This window comes from Oncorhynchus keta, chromosome 29 (genome assembly GCF_023373465.1).
Source record: "Oncorhynchus keta strain PuntledgeMale-10-30-2019 chromosome 29, Oket_V2, whole genome shotgun sequence".
Lineage (NCBI taxonomy): Eukaryota > Metazoa > Chordata > Actinopteri > Salmoniformes > Salmonidae > Oncorhynchus > Oncorhynchus keta.
The window spans coordinates 52370177-52395192 of record NC_068449.1 but is presented as its reverse complement, the minus strand read 5'-3'; the positions used below and the strand labels follow the sequence as shown (position 1 = coordinate 52395192).

Here is a 25016-nt window from a genome sequence, read left to right as displayed (position 1 = left end):
AGTGGAGGGGGAGAGAAAGGTAGAGGGGTACAGTGAGAAAGAAAAAGAGTAGATAGAGAGAATCACCATACTACAGAGAAAGAGGAAGAGAGGGAGAAGTGGAAAGACAGAGGGAGGCAGGCCGCTGGGTGGCAGCTCCCTCCTGCCGACACACACTTCTGTCTAAGCAGCTTTCCTCTCAGGGCGGGGTCAGCCCAGGTCACAGTGGGATTACACTTTTGGCAAACAAGAGGGAGCTCCTCTCGCTCTCCCTCTCTGTCTCTTTCCCTCTCTTTCTCTCTCCCTCGGCCTGCAAATCCGCGCCGCTGCGACTCCCCCGTGACTCGAACCAGCTGTAATAAAGCCAAGGCAGCCTGAACCTACAAACAAAAAGCTAACACGCTATCGATCGGTGCCGGCCAACTTTCACGAGGTGGTGTCAAAGGTCTTCGCTGTGCAGACAGCTTGAGCCCAGGGGTGGAGGGATATTATTATAAATATATATACACTTTTTTGTGAGGAAGGAGAAATTCTCCATTTTGGACAATAGCATTGTATAGTAATTAAGGTGTTATAGGCATGTGCTAAATATGAATGGAAGTCAATCTTTAGACGTCTATATACCCCCAAATCAATACAGGTCCTGCCGTGTGTGTGTGTGTGTGTGTGTGCGCGTGTGAGTCTCCACTAGTGTGTATGTAAGTTATGTGCCTGTGCGAGTGTCTCCATCTCCACTTCCTAATCAACACTTCCACTCATAGGGAGGTCAGCTGAGCAGGCCTCTAGTGACCCTGGCACTGCTTTGAACTTAATTAAGCAGCTTTCAACACACTGGAGAGGAGACTCATTAATACCACGGTATGGCAAACGGCCAGACCGGATCTAGATGCCAACATCTGAACTACATAGAGAAGGAGAGAGGAGTTTCAGACTTGAACACGAGTGAACTCTGTAAAGGTTAAGGTCCAGGGCAGTGAGGTGACCATTTGGTCTAGCATCGCCGAAGCTCCATACTTTACTCTGAGCAACACTGAAATCCTGTGGATGAGGTACTGTATATACAGATCATTGGCTAATATGAACAGATAACATTACTGCATAATACACACTGACTTTCAACTGAAATAGTGCATATCATATAAACAGCCATATGCAACTGTCAATACTTAAGGGGGGAGGGAGATCTCTCTCTCACCCCTTAAAAGTATATGCACTATATGCACTATTTCAGTTTGAATTAGACATGTCTTTGTTTATTTTCCTTTTGTTTATTATCTACTTTATATAAACATATGTTTCCCATTCCAATAAAGCCATTGAATTGAGGGGGGAGAGAGAAGGAAAGAGGGGGAAAGACAGGAGAGAGGGGGGAAGAGAGAAGGAGAGAGGGGGAAAGAGAGAAGGGTGGTAGACAGAGGGAGAGAGTGTGTGTGTTTGGGATACTGACTGTAGGCCTGTTAAAGGAGAACTTTAGACCAAGGTGTTCTATAGCTCGGGGCCTAACGGTGATAAATGAGTCCCTTAATTTCTGCAAACACTTTATCTCTGCTTCATCTGTTTTCATTAGGCTGGCCCCAACCTCTGGCTGGGTGAGAACGTGCTGCTGCTGTCTGCTGCCTCCATTACAGCACTGTGGACACGCCCAAAACCGCACCCTATTCCCTATGTAGCACACTACTTTTGACCAGGGCCCCAAGACAGCTTGGTTGTTTAGCAACAAAACCGAGGAGTGCGCAACTATGGAGCAAAACAAACGGTGTTGACTTAGATTGTTGACAACATGGAAACTATACTTAGTCTCTCATGTTTATTGAAATAATAAATGCATTTTCACAATGAGCACTTGTTTCTCAAATACATTGTTACTGTTGTTGGTTAGCGAGCTAGCTCATTTTAGCATAGCATAAGACGTGACATGAGTCAAAACACCTAAAAACAAGACATGGTATCAAGAACAAACTAGCTGAAATGAGCCACTTGCGATTCACTACATGGCAGCTTCTTGTTACTGTTGCTAACTATCTGGCCATCCAGAATAATAACAACTCGCGGCCTTCTGCCCCATTGAGCGCGTGCATCGTTTTCGTCGTTGTCAGTTAACCCTGTCTGGCCCTGGTCAAAAGTTGTTCACTTTATAGGGAACAGGGGTCAAAAGTAGTGCACTATATAGGGAAAAGGGTGCCATTTCAGACACAACTTATGAAACCTAAAGAGAGCTGCGTTGCATCAAAGAGTCCTCCGCCGTCTCTCATAAGGCCTGAGTGTTGGCCGGTTGGAGGTATTTGGGAGGATCCATTGCTGCTCTTTTCTTTCCCGTTGTCAACGTCTCCACCGGTGTAGCAGCTGTACCTGGAGAGAGGCCGTAACAACTATATACAATCAAGACAACATGACATTGAAAATGACATTATAGAGTCGAAAGAAAAACCAGACCTGAGGTGGAACATCTGTTGTAAGCTTTACTTTCAAATCCTGTTACATTTAGATCTGGCAACTTTTGAACATAAAATAATGCCAAAACAAAGAAAAAACGAATACAAAAAACAAAAAAGTACAAATGATCTATTTACCAGTTATTGTCACAAACAACCCTGTACAGCCTTAACAATGAACTAATCAGAAAGCTTTATACAGCACATAACAATTTTTACTGAGTGCCAAAAAGATGAACGAAATCCAACAAGAAAAGAAGATAGTTGAGTCTTGTCGAGTCATAAAGAGAGATGTCATGCATACTCCGAAGTGCTCAGAAAGGTATACCCGACATAACATTTAAAAAATTAAAAAATAAATCACCTTCTGCTGCTTCTTTACAATTAGACAAATAATGATAAGCAAACGATAAGTGCTTAAAAATACTGGGTTTGGAAAGGACAGAGAAGCGATCCCTGTCGGCCTTTTCTTCTCCTTAGACACACCAACCAGACCAAGGGGCCGTTCTAGAAGTAGAAACAACTGCAGCCATTCTTGATTACATAATGATTATGCGGTAGCTATATATATATATATAAAAAAAGGCATACAGTCAGTCGTAAAAAGACGGGCACATTCTTTTTTTTTTGTTCCTCTTATTTTTTGTTTTTAGATTTGGACCCTGAAAATCAGTTTGACTCATTCTCAGTGGTCTCAGGCGGTTCCCTTCCACCAAGTGGCACTAGAGTATTACATATTAGAGGATAGATAAGGAGCTGACCTAGGAGTGTGTGTGTGGCAGGGGTGGGGGCTCCTTGTACTCCTATAATGTAGCAGCGACCAGCGGACAGCATGCTGAACATTGCTATGTTGTCAAAGGGGACTAAAAGAAAACCAACCACGGGGAGAGATTTAACTGTTACACCCCTCCGTTACCAGGAAGTGACGGATTTAATCCTAGCATCACAACCTCGTTTTTAAGTTTCATTTGGTCTTAACAATGCATTTTTCTCTTGATTTTTTGTTGTTGTCATTACAAAGAAATAAAATATATATATATAAAAATTAAAAAAATCACAAGAAAATGAAAAGTACAAGAAACAAGCAAAACAATTAAGGTAAAAAAATGATATCCCTTTACAAATAAGAAACCATTTTGGCTTAAAGACCACTTGGGAATGCGAGCAAGGTCAATTAAATGGGTAATGCTTTTGAATAAAAAACGAAATGCCTTTATTATGCTGCCTGGTCTCATGTACACTCTCCATGTTGAGCATCTCCGTCTGTACAGATAAATACATTTTTCATGTTCAAAAAGTGCAGCACTGTGCAAAATTGGCTTTGACAATTTAGCCTGGGCCCTTTGGGTCTCCCAGCGTAGTATAGTTCAACCTCGACTGCCTAATTCATGCAATTTGTGTTCATCTGCACTCTGCAATTTTACAGAGGTAAAAACCCTCCGCACTAAACCACAAAATGTCTACACAACAAAAATCAGGAAATCACGGTTTTGATTCAGATCGTTCACAGCAAACATCTTAAAAAGGTAATAAGTCTGTTTCCGGTGACATCCTATCGGACCGACAGCTCAAACGTTTCCACTATAACAATATGAACTAGCTAAGTGCTTTTGGTTTTGAAATGGGACTAAGCTAAGTGCAATTACAACTGAGAGATGGAGCGAAGGGGGAATAGAAAGCAGTACCATGTCTTCTCACTGAGATAGAAGCTACACCACCAAAACCAAACCAATGGCTGCTTCCTCATCAACAACATTGGACCTATCTGAGCCTTCATCAAAATGGCTTCATAATAGCGATGCACGTTAGTAGAAAACGCTCATCGTCCTACGTTTAAAAGGCTCAGTAAAAAAGAGAAAGAGGGAAAAAACGAATGAACAACCTAAAAAGACACAGAAGGCCTCCGACCTACCAAAACCAACCCCTTGCTTTCTGTCATATAGGCAACGGTACCCAACAGTCCCTGCCTGCAACTACACCGGACATCTGCATCACGTTCGCATCACGTACATCAACAAAGAAAAATACATTCATTCAAGTCATTTTGGAACAGTTTCTTTCTGTTTTTTCTTTTACACAAAATTACAAAAGAGCTCGAAAAGCACCATTGAATCGGCCTGTGGTGCCCGGAGCCGCTGGGGGTTTTAACACCCCGTTAGCTGGTCACCTCCACAAAACAGTTCTCTCTTACAGCTTATCTAATGTAATGGTGCGCCAGTCCATACATAGTTCTACACACGATGCTGGACCGAACAACACCTGGGTCGTATTCATTAGGGCGCAACGTAGCATAACGACAAGTTCTGGTGATTCAATCCTTTTTCTTCCGTTTGGTGCCTAATGAATAGGACCCTGGTCTCAGGGGTTACAGGTGTCCTTTGATGTGGGCTGTTGGGGTAAAACTAATCTGGTCCCAGATCTGTTTGTGGTGTCTTGCCAAGTCCTACGGTCATTGTCACGACAGCACAAACAGACCTGGGACTAGGCTACGGTTACACAAGGGCTAAGTTGGGGAAAGCAAAGACTATAGCATGAGGCTATAACGTGTGTTACATTGATTTGAAAACCGTTTGAATTGGCAAAGGGCCTTGAGTAGAGAATGTCACTTGTTCTGGCCACCACTCCGCACAACGTCAAACAACGTATAAGATGTCACCGGTGTGTATGGGTTGCCAAGACGACCGCCACCTGAGACAAAGGTGAGTTCAGTCAGCGTTTATGCATATGGTTTCCGCCATTACACAAAACCAAACAGATAAAGTCAAAGCTTAGTTGTGGGGAGATTGAAGGCTACAAAACTATGTACAGAACACCTTTGTTAAATAATTCAATAAGTGCGTGGTTTGAGGAAAACGAGACTTTTGAGAAAAAGCGTTCCGTTTCATTGGTTCTTGTTCGCGGCGCATCACAATTTAACAACCTGGGGATTGGTTCATCATACCCTATTAAATGACGTGCATCAAAGCGAGCAGAAACAAAGAGGCAGGCATGCTATTCTGATGCGTAGTAGCCAAAAGACAAAAATGCACTAAAAATGTCAGAGCACTTGTTTTGTTTCTTCTTTTTTTCGACTTTTCTAACAAAAACAAAAAGAAAACATGGATCCGTTTTACAGGTAATGCAGTTGGGTCCTGGTCATTCAAAAGTCCAAAAAACAAACATTAGAAAATAAAAAGTAGAGATAGAGAGTAATAATTCAATCGATATAACAGATAAGAAAAGCAGCTTTTGATATAAATGCATTTTTTAGCACATACAGCCTTTTCTCTGATAAATTCTTTTTTTTTTTTTTTTTTTCCATTGTCTACAATAACTACTTGTCTGTCTCTGTCCAGCTTATTCAGCTGGCTTGATTGGAAAGCTTTCCCCATCGCAGTGGATAACGATCATTCACACCACTGTCCAGGGAGAGAGGGATGGAGAGAAAGGGGAACGAGAGGGAGGGGGAAGAGATGGGGATGAGAAGGATGAGAGGAGAACAGTCACACAGTCTTGGCTCTCTCCGTCATTCCCAGTCCTAGGTAAGCCAGGAAGGAGTGTTTGAGTGAGGTGGGCGAGGGAGGAGAGGAGGAGGAGGCGGTGGAGGAGAGGAAAATGGGGGAGGGAGGAGGGCGGCATCTGGAGTCTGGAGAGGGGCGAGTGGAATGTGGAGCGGTGGCGGTGGGTGAACAGGGTTGTGAGGGGGATCAGGTGCGCCCGCTCGCAGTTTCCCAACTGCTCGTAGACGTGGTGTGGGGAGGGGAAGAAGAGGGAGGGGCCTCCTCCATTGGTTGTGGTCAGGTAACGCTGGGTTGGGGGCGGGAGTTCCTGTTGACAGTGGTGTTGTTTCCCTGTGATGAGTGACAGGGCGACAGACTGCAGGGCCTGGGAGGCAGAGAGAATCATGAGGGGGCTGCTGCTACCGCTCCCCCCGCTACTCCCACCTCCACCTACCCCCAGGAGGAAGGGCTCCCCGCCCCGCAGAGACCCCACCAGAGAGTCCCCTAGCTGGGCCTGGAACTCCTCCTCGCCGGCCTCCTCCCCTTCCCCTCCACCCTGGTGCTTCTTGAGGTGGCGGCTGAAGATGAAGGGGTGGGTGGTGGTGAAGGGGCACTCCGTGCAGCCGAAGGTCTGGCGCGGGGCGTGCTTCAGCTTCTTGTGCAGGTTCAGGTTGTCCTTGCGCTTGCAGCTGTAGCCGCAGCGGTCGCAGTGGAAGGGCCGCTCGCCCGTGTGCACGCGCACGTGCTCGATCAGCTTGTTGGCTGTCTTGGACAGATAGCCGCACTGCTCACACTTGTAGTGGTTGCCGAGGCGATGCTCGCGCACGTGCCTCTCCAGCGCGGGCTGGTCGCACCACACCGACTGGCAGATGCGACACTTGTACTCCATCTTGTAATGGGTCTTCAGGTGGCACTCCATGGCCACCGGTCGATTGGTGGAATAAATGCAGACGGGGCACCTGGGAAACAGGAAGGAGGAAGTGGAAGGGGGCAGGACATGGGAAATACACACACAATAGCGAGGGGAGGTTTAACGAAGAGAGGACTTAAATACACGATGACCAAAACACACACCTTAAGACTTCAACACAAGGGAGGATGAAGAGGGGGAAGGTGAAGGAGGAAAGGTGTGTGTTATGTGTCCTGAATATTTGACCCTAAAGGAATGATTGGTTTGTGTGTGTGTGTGTTGTTGAAATTTTAAAGTGTGTAGGGTGGGTTGGGGTTGAAAGTGTGTTTGGAGTGGGTTGGTGGTAGGTGGGTGGGGCATGTAGAACTGGGCAGAGACAGGTTGTGGAAAGAGAACAGGATTGGACGGAATTAGGAATGGAAGGATAACTGAAATAAATGGAAATGTGGCACTTACATTTAAATAGCACCATTCATCTGCTCTGGGCCCCAAAGCGCTTCACAAACCCTGCAGAACAGAATCACCTCAGAATACAACCAGCCACGTGGTGAAGACCCTACACACACCTTCTCTCTCCATACACTCCTGGACATACACTCCTGCATGAGCACTTCTGAGTACACTAAGGATGCACTGGTAAAGGAGGCCCTTCTCTGTCCTAGACACGCCTCACGCCACACTCAGAGTGCACAGTCTTCAGTACACTCTCCTCTTCGGTACACACTACAGCCTCGTCTCTCTCTCTTTATAAAAAGTGTTTTTTCTCCATTGTCTACAACTTCTCGTCTGTCTTTTGATCAGCTTATTCAGCTTGATTTGAAAGTGTTCTCCATTGCAGTGGATAACCACCACTCCGTCACCCCACCGTCCACTGCTGAGCACACACTACTTAGTACACAATCCTGTCTGGACACTAGACACTCTAGACTAGAGATACCCTCTTGAACTGGACTGAGGGGGCAGCTGTGTTTGGGCTACCTGCTTTTAACTCTGACCTCTCAAACCTTAACCGCACAGCTAATGTGGACTGTCTGTCTGGTTTTAAAGTCAGGATAGAGGATGGATTTCTAACAAACATCAAAACACTCTACTATAATGACTGAACTAATTGCACCCTTGAACATTTGAAATGTGAAATAAATACATGCCCATGTACCTAAAATGGACTAATACTGTTAGCAGTGTTGATGGTGTGTGTGTGTGTGTGTGTGTGTGTGTGTGTGTGTGTGTGTGTGTGTGTGTGTGTGTGTGTGTGTGTGTGTGTGTGTGTTCCTGTATTGACCAATGAACGTGGAAAGAATTGGTGGTGGTGTATTGAGACCTTAACCGTGCCTCTACTCCTTGTAACAAGACGAGACACTAACAGATACCTCAGTAAACTACGACCCTGACTCTCTCACTCCAAACACCAAACCAACTACTGATCTAATGCTACCGATGGCTAGACAATGGACAGTATCTGGTGAATAGTGGTGACAGCTTGACATTAAACATGGTCAAGTGACCGTGAAGGCCGATCAGTTAATGGCGAGATGAGTTCAATGGCGTCTGATTGATATCGATGGCTCTACACGTGCATTGACTGACTGCGTATCATGGCAAACAACTTCCACAAATAGATCAACAAAAAAAAGAAACACAGAAAAATGACAGTGACTGTTGTGTGTTAATAACAATCTGTTTCTACTGCACTTAAATATTTCCCTAGATGACTGTTCAGATTTCCTGTTAAGTGACTGCATGTACTACTTTCATCCCAGATGGTTTCAAATGCAATCTGGGAAAATACAACATCTATGTGGTATAAAATATGCATCTGTGTGTGCAGGCTTTAAAAGCACAGCGCTAGGCTAATGTCATTAGCATGTTGTTGCGTGTGTGTTGGAGGAGCTTCATGGCTAGGCAGCGTTGGTTTAACATGAACAGACGGGCTAAATGGCTATGTATGGTTTACTGTGTGTGTGTGTGTGTGTGTGTGTGTGTGTGTGTGTGTGTGTGTGTGTGTGTGTGTGTGTGTGTGTGTGTGTGTGTACATCACACAGTACAACAGAGGCTCCTATAGGGGTATAGAAGTATTGGGTCAGAAGGGGACAGTGTTTGGTATTTAGGGCTGTGAGTGTAATAGGGGTTTATATATACTCTGTGAATGTCTTAATAGCTTCAGTGAGCTAGATGTCCTATGCACGTAAATGTGTATGTAGGACAGTGTCTGTGTGTTGACGTCATCTAGTTTGAAAGTGTGGCTGAATGCATGCACACATTTACAGTTCAGACTGCGTTTGTATTATGTTTATGCATGTGGTCTTACACACATGTTTTTGACTTAATGTGCATCCTATAGTCAGTCGGTCAGTGGGTTTACAGTCTGCCTGTGCGTCTGTACATGTGTGAGGGAGGAGTCGGGGTAGGGTAGGGTGGGAGGGTGGTGGAGTAGGAACCTCTGTCTGTACTTGCTTTCCTTACTTGAGCCCTCCGGTGGGGACGGTGTGGCACTTCTTGTGCTCCAGCAGCTGCTCGGGCGTCTTCAGGAACTTGTGGCACACGTCGCACTCGAACATGCGCGTGATCAGGTGGATCTGGAGGTGGCGCTCGTACATGGTCCGCGTCTTGCACACAAAGTTGCAGAAGACGCACTCGAAGCCTGGTGGGGGGAAGAGGGAGTCAGCATGACTTCAGTGCCCCTCGTCCTCTTAATTAAACATCACCCCTGTGATATCCTTGTGTGTGGCTCAAATTATTTCTCGTATTTAACTCACATATTCTGGACACATCACACACCCATTTACGTCACTGCACAATTTATGTGAAAAAAGTCTGTGCTTTTGCATGCTAGCTGTTCGAGGAGACTTCCAGTCATTGCGCTAACGCTAGTTAGCAATAGCGTGCGAAACTACATCTAACTTCCTGCATATTGGATGCAGAGACGTAAACATGGTATCCATGAGTTCATCTGACTCTGGGGAAGTAGATAAAGGGCTTACACTATCCCTTTAACTTCTCTGGGATAGGTGGCAGTATTTTAACGTCCAGATGAAAACTGTGTCCAAAGTAAAATGCTTGCTACTCCGGCCCAGAAGCTAAAATATGCATATTATTAGTAGATTTGGATAGAAAACACTCTGAATCATGTCTGAGTATAACAGGACTTATTTGGCAGGTGAAACCCCGAGGACAATCCATACAGATTTTGTTTTGTTTTGAGGTCGCTCTCTTTTCAATGTGTTTTCATTGGAAATCCAGATTTCCAAGGGACCTTCTTGCAGTTCCTACCGCTTCCACTGGATGTCACCAGTCTTTAGAAATTGGTTGAGGTTTTTCATTTGAGAAATGAAGGAAGTAGCCATGTTCAGAATGAGGCTCGAGGGAAGTGTACTCTTTGTTAGAGGCGCATGACCTGAAAGCTAGCTACACTATGTTTTCCTCCGGTATTGAACACAGATCATCCCGTCTTCCATTGTATCGATTATTTACGTAAAAAAAGATCTAAAGTTGTATTTCAAAAGTAGTTTGAAATGTTTTGGCAAAGTTTACAGGTAACGTTTGAGATATTTTGTAGTCACGTCACAAGTTGGAACCGGTGTTTTTCTGGATCAAACGCGCCAAATAAATGGATATTTTGGATATATATTGACGGAATTAATCGAACAAAAGGACCATTTGTAATGTTTATGGGAAATATTGGAGTGCCAACAGAAGAAGCTCGTCAAAGGTAAATGAATTATATCTTTATTTCAGCGTTTTGTGTCGCACCTGGAGGGTTAAAATGGGATTGTCTATATTTGTTAACTGGGGTGCTGTCCTCAGATAATAGCATCTTTTGCTTTCGCCGAAAAGCCTTTTTGAAATCTGAAACGTTGGCTGGATTCACAACAAGTGTAGCTTTAATTTGGTATCTTGGATGTGTGATTTCATGAAATTTTTATAGTTATTTATTTGAATTTGGCGCTCTGCATTTTCACTGAATTTTGGCCAAGTGGGACGCTAGCCCCACATATCCCAGAGGTTAAACGCCCAGTGCAGTCAAAATTCTGTTTTCTGTGATTAATATGATATTGTACAACAGCCGATGAAACAAACAATGTAAAAGTGTGAAATGTGATCAGTGTTATTTCCTGATAGCTGCTGGTTGAAAATACAACCTACACAGGACCAGGTTTGCATGAGCGGGAGTTTCAGATTTCCATGGTGATGTCACCAGGCGGTAAATGAGTTAATAGACCAATAACAAAGAGAGTTCCAAACCTCTCTGCCAATAACAGCTAGTTTTCAGTTTCCCCCTCTCCACTCAGACCCCTCCCAGACAGTCCTAGCTAAAATCTCGCTTGAGAAGTAGTTTTTTGCACATTTTTAATGGAATCTATTACAATAAGGAACTTATTGTTACCCAGAAATGATTTGATTTTGAGATAAAAATGGCTGCATTGGGCCTTTAAGGATACAGAATTATAAGTAGATTAAATTAACTGGAGTTCTACATAATGTTCCAGCCTATACATCCCAGAACTCCTTGCCTTTCTCAGACTTCTCTTCAGTTCCTGATCCCGAGTGGCTGCTGGAGCTGGATTGGCTGCCTGCACTGGAGGGAGGGGCCAGCAGGTTCTTGAGCTCCTCATTGGCATGGGTAAGTTCTCCACCCTCTGAGCTGTTCAGTGAATCGCTGAGGGCCGACAGGGAGGAGGAGGTGCTCTTAGTCTCACTGAGGGGGCTCCGCGAGTTCAGACCTAGGAAGAAGAGGGGCCAAGAGTCAATCATCATTGAATTCATCATTGAATTCAGAAAATGTACCATTGTAATTACATTTCACTTTACTTCCTGAAAGATTAAGTAATACACCCCAATTCTGTCACTAGCACCGTCATCATAAGTGCTTTCTCACCATTAGACAGGGTACCTCAACCCAATAAAAGGAGGAAAAGCACTAAACTACAGTCAAAACTACACACACACAAACACAAACACACACACACACGCACAGTCTGTTGAATACAAAATGAAAATCACACACACTGCAGGTTCAGCTTCAGGGCCATGTCCTCTGACTGGAGCCCTGCTGCCAGTCCAATCAACAGCCAGTATGCTTTAATTGATCTCTCTCTTTTTCCTCTCTCCTTCTCTCTGTTTGACCGCACTTCTCTGGGATAGAGAGAGAGTATGAGAGAGAGAGAAGAGGGGAGGAGGAGGGTCACGGCTAAGGGAGCTAAGATGGCGGGAGCAACTCAGGGCACAGCTCAACAAAGGGCATTCAGTCAGGGAGAAGGAGAGGGAGGGAGGTGAAGGAGTATAGAGCTGCTGGCTGCCATGGATTGTGAAATGGCCGACGCCAGCTACCTCACACACATTTGTATGTGCGCGTACACACACGACACAGGCACATACACACAATCGCACTAAGGCATTCACACAGACACATTCAAAGACACATATGGTGCATAGCCTACACACTTTCATCCTTGAGAATGAGAGAATGCAGGTATAGAAACGCAGAAAGCAGAGAGTGAAATACCATTGTATCCATCTCTCTCAACGCCGAAGACCTCTAGAGGTAGATTAAAGACAAAACGAGGCTCACCACTCCACTATCTAAGGGAGCTATAGAGTACATGATGCTCTAAACATTCAAAGAGTACTTGTCCCTTGTGGGAAACCACATCATTTATCATCCCTGTTGGCCTATTCCTTGTTAGCACTTTTTACAAGGTCCAAGATGCTATTGAAGCATGTGTTTAGTCAAACACACTTCACTTTTTATGAGGGTGGAAAACGTTGTAAACCTGTGTTACACTCCCCCACGGATTGGACAGTGAAGTGAAAACTTTAAAAGGTGGCTCTATACTCCACCATTCTGGATTTGAATATGTTTAATATGATGCGACAGTACAGAATGTCACCTTATATTTGAGGGTATTTTATACATGTTTCACCGTTCAGAAATGAAAGTGTATCTAGTCCCCCAATTTGAAGCAGTCATAATGTATTTGGACAAATTCACTTATGTGTATTAAAGTAGTTAAAAGTTTAGTATTTGGTCCCATATTCCTAGCATGCAATGACTGCAGGTGACTCTAGAAACTTGTTGGATGTATTTGCAGCTTGTTTTGGTTGTGTATCAGATTGTTTTGCCCAATAGAAATGAATGGTAAATAATATATTGTGTCATTGGAGGCAGTTTTATTGTAAAAGGGAAAAATAATATGTTTCTGAACACTTCTACATTAATGTGGACGCAACAATTACGGATAATCATGAATGAATCATGAATAATGATGAGTGACAAAAGTTACAGATGCATAAATATCTGCTAATGGGCCAGAATCTGGGAGATTGAATGTATCTCTGTCCTGTTCCTACTGTACCACCACACAGTATCTCTGTCCTGTTCCTACTGTACCACCACACACAGTATCTCTGTCCTGTTCCTACTGTACCACCACACACAGTATCTCTGTCCTGTTCCTACTGTACCACCACACAGTATCTCTGTCCTGTTCCTACTGTACCACCACACACAGTATCTCTGTCCTGTTCCTACTGTACCACCACACACAGTATCTCTGTCCTGTTCCTACTGTACCACCACACACAGTATCTCTGTCCTGTTCCTACTGTACCACCACACACAGTATCTCTGTCCTGTTCCTACTGTACCACCACACACAGTATCTCTGTCCTGTTCCTACTGTACCACCACACACAGTATCTCTGTCCTGTTCCTACTGTACCACCACACAGTATCTCTGTCCTGTTCCTACTGTCCTGTTCCACCACACACAGTATCTCTGTCCTGTTCCTACTGTACCACACACAGTATCACACCACACACACTGTATATCTCTGTCCTGTTCCTACTGTACCACCACACAGTATCTCTGTCCTGTTCCTACTGTACCACCACACACAGTATCTCTGTCCTGTTCCTACTGTATATCTCTGTCCTGTTCCTACTGTACCACCACACAGTATCTCTGTCCTGTTCCTACTGTACCACCACACAGTATCTCTGTCCTGTTCCTACTGTACCACCACACACAGTATCTCTGTCCTGTTCCTACTGTACCACCACACACACAGTATCTCTGTCCTGTTCCTACTGTACCACCACACAGTATCTCTGTCCTGTTCCTACTGTACCACCACACACACAGTATCTCTGTCCTGTTCCTACTGTACCACCACACAGTATCTCTGTCCTGTTCCTACTGTACCACCACACAGTATCTCTGTCCTGTTCCTACTGTACCACCACACAGTATCTCTGTCCTGTTCCTACTGTACCACCACACAGTATCTCTGTCCTGTTCCTACTGTACCACCACACAGTATCTCTGTCCTGTTCCTACTGTACCACCACACAGTATCTCTGTCCTGTTCCTACTGTACCACCACACACACAGTATCTCTGTCCTGTTCCTACTGTACCACCACACAGTATCTCTGTCCTGTTCCTACTGTACCACCACACAGTATCTCTGTCCTGTTCCTACTGTACCACCACACACACAGTATCTCTGTCCTGTTCCTACTGTACCACCACCACACAGTATCTCTGTCCTGTTCCTACTGTACCACCACACACAGTATCTCTGTCCTGTTCCTACTGTACCACCACACACACAGTATCTCTGTCCTGTTCCTACTGTACCACCACACACAGTATCTCTGTCCTGTTCCTACTGTACCACCACACACAGTATCTCTGTCCTGTTCCTACTGTACCACCACACACACAGTATCTCTGTCCTGTTCCTACTGTACCACCACACACAGTATCTCTGTCCTGTTCCTACTGTACCACCACACACACAGTATCTCTGTCCTGTTCCTACTGTACCACCACACACAGTATCTCTGTCCTGTTCCTACTGTACCACCACACACAGTATCTCTGCCCTGTTCCTACTGTACCACCACACACACAGTATCTCTGTCCTGTTCCTACTGTACCACCACACACAGTATCTCTGCCCTGTTCCTACTGTACCACCACACACACAGTATCTCTGCCCTGTTCCTACTGTACCACCACACACAGTATCTCTGTCCTGTTCCTACTGTACCACCACACATTATCTCTGTCCTGTTCCTACTGTACCACCACACACAGTATCTCTGTCCTGTTCCTACTGTACCACCACACACAGTATCTCTGTCCTGTTCCTACTGTACCACCACACACAGTATCTCTGTCCTGTTCCTACTGTACCACCACACACAGTATCTCTGTCCTGTTCCTACTGTACCACCACACACAGTATCTCTGTCCTGTTCCTACTGTACCACCTGTACCACCACACACAGTATCTCTGTCCTGTTCCTACTGTACCACCACACACACAGTATCTCTGTCCTGTTCCTACTGTACCACCACACACACAGTATCTCTGTCCTGTTCCTACTGTACCACCACACACAGTATCTCTGTCCTGTTCCTACTGTACCACCACACACAGTATCTCTGTCCTGTTCCTACTGTACCACCACACACACAGTATCTCTGTCCTGTTCCTACTGTACCACCACACACAGTATCTCTGTCCTGTTCCTACTGTACCACCACACACACAGTATCTCTGTCCTGTTCCTACTGTACCACCACACACAGTATCTCTGTCCTGTTCCTACTGTACCACCACACACAGTATCTCTGTCCTGTTCCTACTGTACCACCACACACAGTATCTCTGTCCTGTTCCTACTGTACCACCACACACAGTATCTCTGTCCTGTTCCTACTGTACCACCACACACAGTATCTCTGTCCTGTTCCTACTGTACCACCACACACAGTATCTCTGTCCTGTTCCTACTGTACCACCACACAGTATCTCTGTCCTGTTCCTACTGTACAACCACACAGTATCTCTGTCCTGTTCCTACTGTACCACCACACACACAGTATCTCTGTCCTGTTCCTACTGTACCACCACACACAGTATCTCTGTCCTGTTCCTACTGTACCACCCACACAGTATCTCTGTCCTGTTCCTACTGTACCACCACACACAGTATCTCTGTCCTGTTCCTACTGTACCACCACACACAGTATCTCTGTCCTGTTCCTACTGTACCACCACACACACAGTATCTCTGTCCTGTTCCTACTGTACCACCACACACACAGTATCTCTGTCCTGTTCCTACTGTACCACCACACACAGTATCTCTGTCCTGTTCCTACTGTACCACCACACACAGTATCTCTGTCCTGTTCCTACTGTACCACCACACACACAGTATCTCTGTCCTGTTCCTACTGTACCACCACACAGTATCTCTGTCCTGTTCCTACTGTACCACCACACAGTATCTCTGTCCTGTTCCTACTGTACCACCACACACACAGTATCTCTGTCCTGTTCCTACTGTACCACCACCACACAGTATCTCTGTCCTGTTCCTACTGTACCACCACACACACAGTATCTCTGTCCTGTTCCTACTGTACCACCACACACACAGTATCTCTGTCCTGTTCCTACTGTACCACCACACAGTATCTCTGTCCTGTTCCTACTGTACCACCACACACAGTATCTCTGTCCTGTTCCTACTGTACCACCACACACAGTATCTCTGTCCTGTTCCTACTGTACCACCACACACACAGTATCTCTGTCCTGTTCCTACTGTACCACCACACACACAGTATCTCTGTCCTGTTCCTACTGTACCACCACACACACAGTATCTCTGTCCTGTTCCTACTGTACCACCACACACACAGTATCTCTGTCCTGTTCCTACTGTACCACCACACACAGTATCTCTGTCCTGTTCCTACTGTACCACCACACACAGTATCTCTGTCCTGTTCCTACTGTACCACCACACAGTATCTCTGTCCTGTTCCTACTGTACCACCACACACAGTATCTCTGTCCTGTTCCTACTGTACCACCACACACACAGTATCTCTGTCCTGTTCCTACTGTACCACCACACAGTATCTCTGTCCTGTTCCTACTGTACCACCACACACACAGTATCTCTGTCCTGTTCCTACTGTACCACCACACACACAGTATCTCTGTCCTGTTCCTACTGTACCACCACACACAGTATCTCTGTCCTGTTCCTACTGTACCACCACACACACAGTATCTCTGTCCTGTTCCTACTGTACCACCACACACACAGTATCTCTGTCCTGTTCCTACTGTACCACCACACACACAGTATCTCTGTCCTGTTCCTACTGTACCACCACACACACAGTATCTCTGTCCTGTTCCTACTGTACCCCCACACAGTATCTCTGTCCTGTTCTTACTGTACCACCACACACACAGTATCTCTGTCCTGTTCCTACTGTACCACCACACAGTATCTCTGTCCTGTTCCTACTGTACAACCACACAGTATCTCTGTCCTGTTCCTACTGTACCACCACACACACAGTATCTCTGTCCTGTTCCTACTGTACCACCACACACAGTATCTCTGTCCTGTTCCTACTGTACCACCACACACACAGTGTCTCTGTCCTGTTCCTACTGTACCACCACACACAGTATCTCTGTCCTGTTCCTACTGTACCACCACACAGTATCTCTGTCCTGTTCCTACTGTACCACCACACAGTATCTCTGTCCTGTTCCTACTGTACCACCACACACAGTATCTCTGTCCTGTTCCTACTGTACCACCACACAGTATCTCTGTCCTGTTCCTACTGTACCACCACACAGTATCTCTGTCCTGTTCCTACTGTACCACCACACACACAGTCCTGTTCCTACTGTCTCTGTCCTGTTCCTACTGTATCTGTTCCTACCACACACAGTATCTCTGTCCTGTTCCTACTGTACCACCACACACACAGTATCTCTGTCCTGTTCCTACTGTACCACCACACACAGTATCTCTGTCCTGTTCCTACTGTACCACCACACACACAGTATCTCTGTCCTGTTCCTACTGTACCACCACACAGTATCTCTGTCCTGTTCCTACTGTACCACCACACACAGTATCTCTGTCCTGTTCCTACTGTACCACCACACAGTATCTCTGTCCTGTTCCTACTGTACCACCACACACACAGTATCTCTGTCCTGTTCCTACTGTACCACCACACACAGTATCTCTGTCCTGTTCCTACTGTACCACCACACACAGTATCTCTGTCCTGTTCCTACTGTACCACCACACACAGTATCTCTGTCCTGTTCCTACTGTACCACCACACACACAGTATCTCTGTCCTGTTCCTACTGTACCACCACACAGTATCTCTGTCCTGTTCCTACTGTACCACCACACACAGTATCTCTGTCCTGTTCCTACTGTACCACCACACACACAGTATCTCTGTCCTGTTCCTACTGTACCACCACACACAGTATCTCTGTCCTGTTCCTACTGTACCACCACACACAGTATCTCTGTCCTGTTCCTACTGTACCACCACACAGTATCTCTGTCCTGTTCCTACTGTACCACCACACACACAGTATCTCTGTCCTGTTCCTACTGTACCACCACACAGTATCTCTGTCCTGTTCCTACTGTACCACCACACAGTATCTCTGTCCTGTTCCTACTGTACCACCACACACAGTATCTCTGTCCTGTTCCTACTGTACCACCACACAGTATCTCTGTCCTGTTCCTACTGTACCACCACACACAGTATCTCTGTCCTGTTCCTACTGTACCACCACACACACAGTATCTCTGTCCTGTTCCTACTGTACCACCACACACACAGTATCTCTGTCCTGTTCCTACTGTACCACCACACACACAGTATCTCTGTCCTGTTCCTACTGTACCACCACACACACAGTATCTCTGTCCTGTTCCTACTGTACCACCACACACACAGTATCTCTGTCCTGTTCTGTCCACCACACAGTGTGTTCCTACTGTACCACCACACAGTATCTCTGTCCTGTTCCTACTGTACCACCACACACAGTATCTCTGTCCTGTTCCTACTGTACCACCACACACAGTATCTCTGTCCTGTTCCTACTGTACCACCACACAGTATCTCTGTCCTGTTCCTACTGTACCACCACACACACAGTATCTCTGTCCTGTTCCTACTGTACCACCACACAGTATCTCTGTCCTGTTCCTACTGTACCACCACACACACAGTATCTCTGTCCTGTTCCTACTGTACCACCACACACACAGTATCTCTGTCCTGTTCCTACTGTACCACCACACACACAGTATCTCTGTCCTGTTCCTACTGTACCACCACACACACAGTATCTCTGTCCTGTTCCTACTGTACCACCACACACACAGTATCTCTGTCCTGTTCCTACTGTACCACCACACAGTATCTCTGTCCTGTTCCTACTGTACCACCACACACAGTATCTCTGTCCTGTTCCTACTGTACCACCACACACACAGTATCTCTGTCCTGTTCCTACTGTACCACCACACACACAGTATCTGTCCTGTTCCTACTGTACCACCACACACAGTATCTCTGTCCTGTTCCTACTGTACCACCACACACAGTATCTCTGTCCTGTTCCTACTGTACCACCACACACACAGTATCTCTGTCCTGTTCCTACTGTACCACCACACACACAGTATCTCTGTCCTGTTCCTACTGTACCACCACACACACAGTATCTCTGTCCTGTTCCTACTGTACCACCACACACAGTATCTCTGTCCTGTTCCTACTGTACCACCACACACACAGTATCTCTGTCCTGTTCCTACTGTACCACCACACACACAGTATCTCTGTCCTGTTCCTACTGTACCACCACACACAGTATCTCTGTCCTGTTCCTACTGTACCACCACACACAGTATCTCTGTCCTGTTCCTACTGTACCACCACACACACAGTATCTCTGTCCTGTTCCTACTGTACCACCACACACACAGTATCTCTGTCCTGTTCCTACTGTACCACCACACACACAGTATCTCTGTCCTGTTCCTACTGTCCTGTTCCTACTGTACCACCACACACAGTATCTGTCCTGTTCCTACTGTACCACCACACACACAGTATCTCTGTCCTGTTCCTACTGTACCACCACACACACAGTATCTGTCCTGTTCCTACTGTACCACCACACACACAGTATCTCTGTCCTGTTCCTACTGTACCACCACACACAGTATCTGTCCTGTTCCTACTGTACCACCACACACACAGTATCTGTCCTGTTCCTACTGTACCACCACACACACAGTATCTCTGTCCTGTTCCTACTGTACCACCACACACAGTATCTCTGTCCTGTTCCTACTGTACCACCACACACACAGTATCTCTGTCCTGTTCCTACTGTACCACCACACACAGTATCTCTGTCCTGTTCCTACTGTACCACCACACACACAGTATCTCTGTCCTGTTCCTACTGTACCACCACACAGTATCTCTGTCCTGTTCCTACTGTACCACCACACAGTATCTCTGTCCTGTTCCTACTGTACCACCACACACAGTATCTCTGTCCTGTTCCTACTGTACCACCACACACAGTATCTCTGTCCTGTTCCTACTGTACCACCACACACACAGTATCTCTGTCCTGTTCCTACTGTACCACCACACACAGTATCTCTGTCCTGTTCCTACTGTACCACCACACACAGTATCTCTGTCCTGTTCCTACTGTACCACCACACACACAGTATCTCTGTCCTGTTCCTACTGTACCACCACACACAGTATCTCTGTCCTGTTCCTACTGTACCACCACACACACAGTATCTCTGTCCTGTTCCTACTGTACCACCACACACACAGTATCTCTGTCCTGTTCCTACTGTACCACCACACACACAGTATCTCTGTCCTGTTCCTACTGTACCACCACACACACAGTATCTCTGTCCTGTTCCTACTGTACCACCACACAGTATCTCTGTCCTGTTCCTACTATACCACCACACAGTATCTGTCCTGTTCCTACTGTACCACCACACACAGTATCTGTCCTGTTCCTACTGTACCACCACACACACAGTATCTCTGTCCTGTTCCTACTGTACCACCACACACACAGTATCTCTGTCCTGTTCCTACTGTACCACCACACACACAGTATCTCTGTCCTGTTCCTACTGTACCACCACACACAGTATCTCTGTCCTGTTCCTACTGTACCACCACACAGTATCTCTGTCCTGTTCCTACTGTACCACCACACACACAGTATCTGTCCTGTTCCTACTGTACCACCACACACACAGTATCTCTGTCCTGTTCCTACTGTACCACCACACACTGTATCTCTGTCCTGTTCCTACTGTACCACCACACACACAGTATCTCTGTCCTGTTCCTACTGTACAACCACACAGTATCTCTGTCCTGTTCCTACTGTACCACCACACAGTATCTCTGTCCTGTTCCTACTGTACCACCACACACACAGTATCTCTGTCCTGTTCCTACTGTACCACCACACACACAGTATCTCTGTCCTGTTCCTACTGTACAACCACACAGTATCTCTGTCCTGTTCCTACTGTACCACCACACACAGTATCTCTGTCCTGTTCCTACTGTACAACCACACAGTATCTCTGTCCTGTTCCTACTGTACCACCACACAGTATCTCTGTCCTGTTCCTACTGTACCACCACACACACAGTATCTCTGTCCTGTTCCTACTGTACCACCACACACACAGTATCTCTGTCCTGTTCCTACTGTACCACCACACACAGTATCTCTGTCCTCTCTGTCCTGTTCCTGTTCTATACCACCACACACAGTATCTCTGTCCTGTTCCTACTGTACCACCACACACAGTATCTATCTGTCCTGTTCCTACTGTACCACCACACACAGTATCTCTGTCCTGTTCCTACTGTACCACCACACACACAGTATCTCTGTCCTGTTCCTACTGTACCACCACACACAAAGTATCTCTGTCCTGTTCCTACTGTACCACCACACACACAGTATCTCTGTCCTGTTCCTACTGTACCACCAAACACAGTATAGTATCTCTGTCCTGTTCCTACTATACCACCACACACAGTATCTCTGCCTTGTTCCAACTGTACCACCACACACACAGTATAGTATCGCTGTCCTGTTCCTACTATACCACCACACACAGTATCTCTGTCCTGTTCCTACTGTACCACCACACACACAGTATCTCTGTCCTGTTCCTACTGTACCACCACACACACAGTATCTCTGTCCTGTTCCTACTGTACCACCACACACACAGTATCTCTGTCCTGTTCCTACTGTACCACCACACACACAGTATCTGTCCTGTTCCTACTGTACCACCACACACACAGTATCTCTGTCCTGTTCCTACTGTACCACCACACACACAGTATCTCTGTCCTGTTCCTACTGTACCACCACACACACAGTATCTGTCCTGTTCCTACTGTACCACCACACACACAGTATCTGTCCTGTTCCTACTGTACCACCACACACACAGTATCTGTCCTGTTCCTACTGTACCACCACACACAGTATCTCTGTCCTGTTCCTACTGTACCACCACACACACAGTATATGTCCTGTTCCTACTGTACCACCACACACACAGTATCTCTGTCCTGTTCCTACTGTACCACCACACACACAGTATCTCTGTCCTGTTCCTACTGTACCACAACACACTGTACCTCTGTCCTGTTCCTACTGTACCACCACACACACAGTATCTCTGTCCTGTTCCTACTGTATCACCACACAGTATCTCTGTCCTGTTCCTACTGTACCACCACACAGTATCTCTGTCCTGTTCCTACTGTACCACCACACACACAGTATCTCTGTCCTGTTCCTACTGTACCACCACACACAAAGTATCTCTGTCCTGTTCCTACTGTACCACCACACACACAGTATCTCTGTCCTGTTCCTACTGTACCACCACACACACAGTATCTCTGTCCTGTTCCTACTATACCACCACACACAGTATAGTATCTCTGTCCTGTTCCTACTATACCACCACACACAGTATCTCTGCCTTGTTCCAACTGTACCACCACACACACAGTATAGTATCGCTGTCCTGTTCCTACTATACCACCACACACAGTATCTCTGTCCTGTTCCTACTGTACCACCACACACACAGTATCTCTGCCCTGTTCCTACTGTACCACCACACACACAGTATCTCTGTCCTGTTCCTACTGTACCACCACACACAGTATCTCTGTCCTGTTCCTACTATACCACCACACACAGTATAGTATCTCTGTCCTGTTCCTACTATACCACCACACACAGTATCTCTGCCTTGTTCCAACTGTACCACCACACACACAGTATAGTATCGCTGTCCTGTTCCTACTATACCACCACACACAGTATCTCTGTCCTGTTCCTACTGTACCACCACACACACAGTATCTCTGCCCTGTTCCTACTGTACCACCACACACACAGTATCTCTGTCCTGTTCCTACTGTACCACCACACAGTATCTCTGTCCTGTTCCTAGCAGAAGCCAGGCTCCCTGCTGTGGGGCCACCAGTCTGACCCCTTGCCCATGTGGCTGACACACATCTTAGCGGGGGCCAGCTTCAGGCGCAACACTTGCTGAGTTCAGCCGTTTCCATGTCTGTCTGGAGCTTGGCTGGGGGAGATGTGGTGTCCAAACACTATCAGTTGACAAAAACACCCAGCAGTCTTTTCTACAGCCCCAATGTGGTGTGTTTTCAGCAGCCATGTTTGCTAGTGGGTGGGGCTCGCCTAAATGCCAAGCATCGATATGGACTCACCACTCTGTGTCTGTGTGAGAGAGTGTGTGTGTGTGTGTGTGAACCCTGGCCTGCCTCTGACGGACCAGAGGGCCTATTGATTTTTCCCCTCAGGCACGATAAGGGGCAGCCATCGTAGATAAACAAGGTCGCTCCCCGGCCTCCGTGAGGACCCCTCAGCTGTCTGCAACACTACCGGACAATCCCACACACACACACTGCCACGGAAGGGCAAGACAGGCAACCGTGTCGGACGATAAACCGGACAAAGCCGCTACGGACCAAAAAAATACATTGACAGGTTGAGTTTTGGACCAGTGGCTTTAAAAAGTCCAGGGAAGGTCGAGGGAGGGAAAAGAATCTACATGTTTTGTTATTCAAAGTGGAATTTGTTTCTGTTTGGGTAGTTTGCAGAGTCACAGAGTCTCCTCTCTCTCCCGGGAAGGGACTCGTTTTATGAAGCTTTACTTTATTGTCACATCAGTTCAATGTGTTGAAACTGAACATGATGGTTCCCTCTACTATAAATGACTGTGAACTAAACTAGCTGCTTCTACTCTGAACAGTCAGCAGTAGCACCTCAATCTGCAACACTCCCCCAACAGCTCCCTACCAACAACATGTCACAGCTGATCTGAGAATCATTCTGAAAGGTCGGTCTCTTCTGAAAGCTTTAAAACATTGTTTGGCTACGATCCGAGGTGCAGACTTCTCCAGTCCTCCTCATGGATGTAAAAGGTATAGACTGGGTGTAAGAAAATGTATAAACCCCCTCTTTCTAGCCTATCCGCACACATGAAAACAGCACTTTAAAACCCATGAGTCCGAGCGAGCAGATAGATACACGCTTCAGGAAGGGAATCAATTCGACAGCAGCAAAACCAAGTTCAGCTGGAAAACAAATGCCATCAAGTTGGTTGTACAAGCTGACTTCATGTTATTGCTGCCCCCAGGGACAAGAGGTGGACCAAAGCCATCTCTCCATACAATACATGCCTGAGCAGACGACAGATCTACCTGTGTGTCCGTGACTGACGTGGGACTTCATGTCACTCTCCTCCACGCAGACGTAGTCACAGGCGCTGCAGCACAGAGCGAACATCCACTGCTCCTTGTCCACGTGGAGAGACATGTGGCTGACGAACTGGGCGTTCAGCCCCGTCTGGAAACCACACGCATGGCAGCTGGATGGACAGGAAGAGGGAGGGGGTTAAACACTGATCTCAGAACAGGTCACAGCCAGAGGGGAAAGGAGAGAGGTAATGAACATAGACCAAATGCTGATCTCAGACCAGGTTATAGAGGCAAGAAGACATCATTAATCCTAATCAAACCCTAAAGGCTGACCTCAGACCAGGTTATAGAGGGAAGAGGGCATCATTAATTCCCAATCAAACCCCAAAGCCTGACCTCAGACCAGTAAATAAATAGGTCTGTCATGTACAGTCCATGGTTTACATTACTTACTGATCCCAATTTATGAGATCAGTAAATTGCATGTGTCAGTCTTTATACGGATAGAT

The 25016-nt window shown here is 46.3% G+C and overlaps 1 protein-coding gene across 1 annotated transcript in view; it reads right to left on the bottom strand.

Moving 5' to 3' along the window:
• Positions 1-2413: 2413 nt before the first annotated feature.
• Positions 2414-25016, bottom strand: part of znf827 (zinc finger protein 827) — a 117556-nt gene continuing 94953 nt past the window's right edge. Inside the window, exons 13-16 of the mRNA XM_052485238.1 lie at positions 24511-24677; positions 11312-11521; positions 9264-9441; positions 2414-6849 (exon numbers count right to left, since the gene is read on the bottom strand). Of these exons, the coding sequence (XP_052341198.1) occupies positions 5802-6849; positions 9264-9441; positions 11312-11521; positions 24511-24677 (1603 nt within the window). The 3' untranslated portion in view covers positions 2414-5801. The remainder of the gene's footprint in view (positions 6850-9263; positions 9442-11311; positions 11522-24510; positions 24678-25016) is intronic.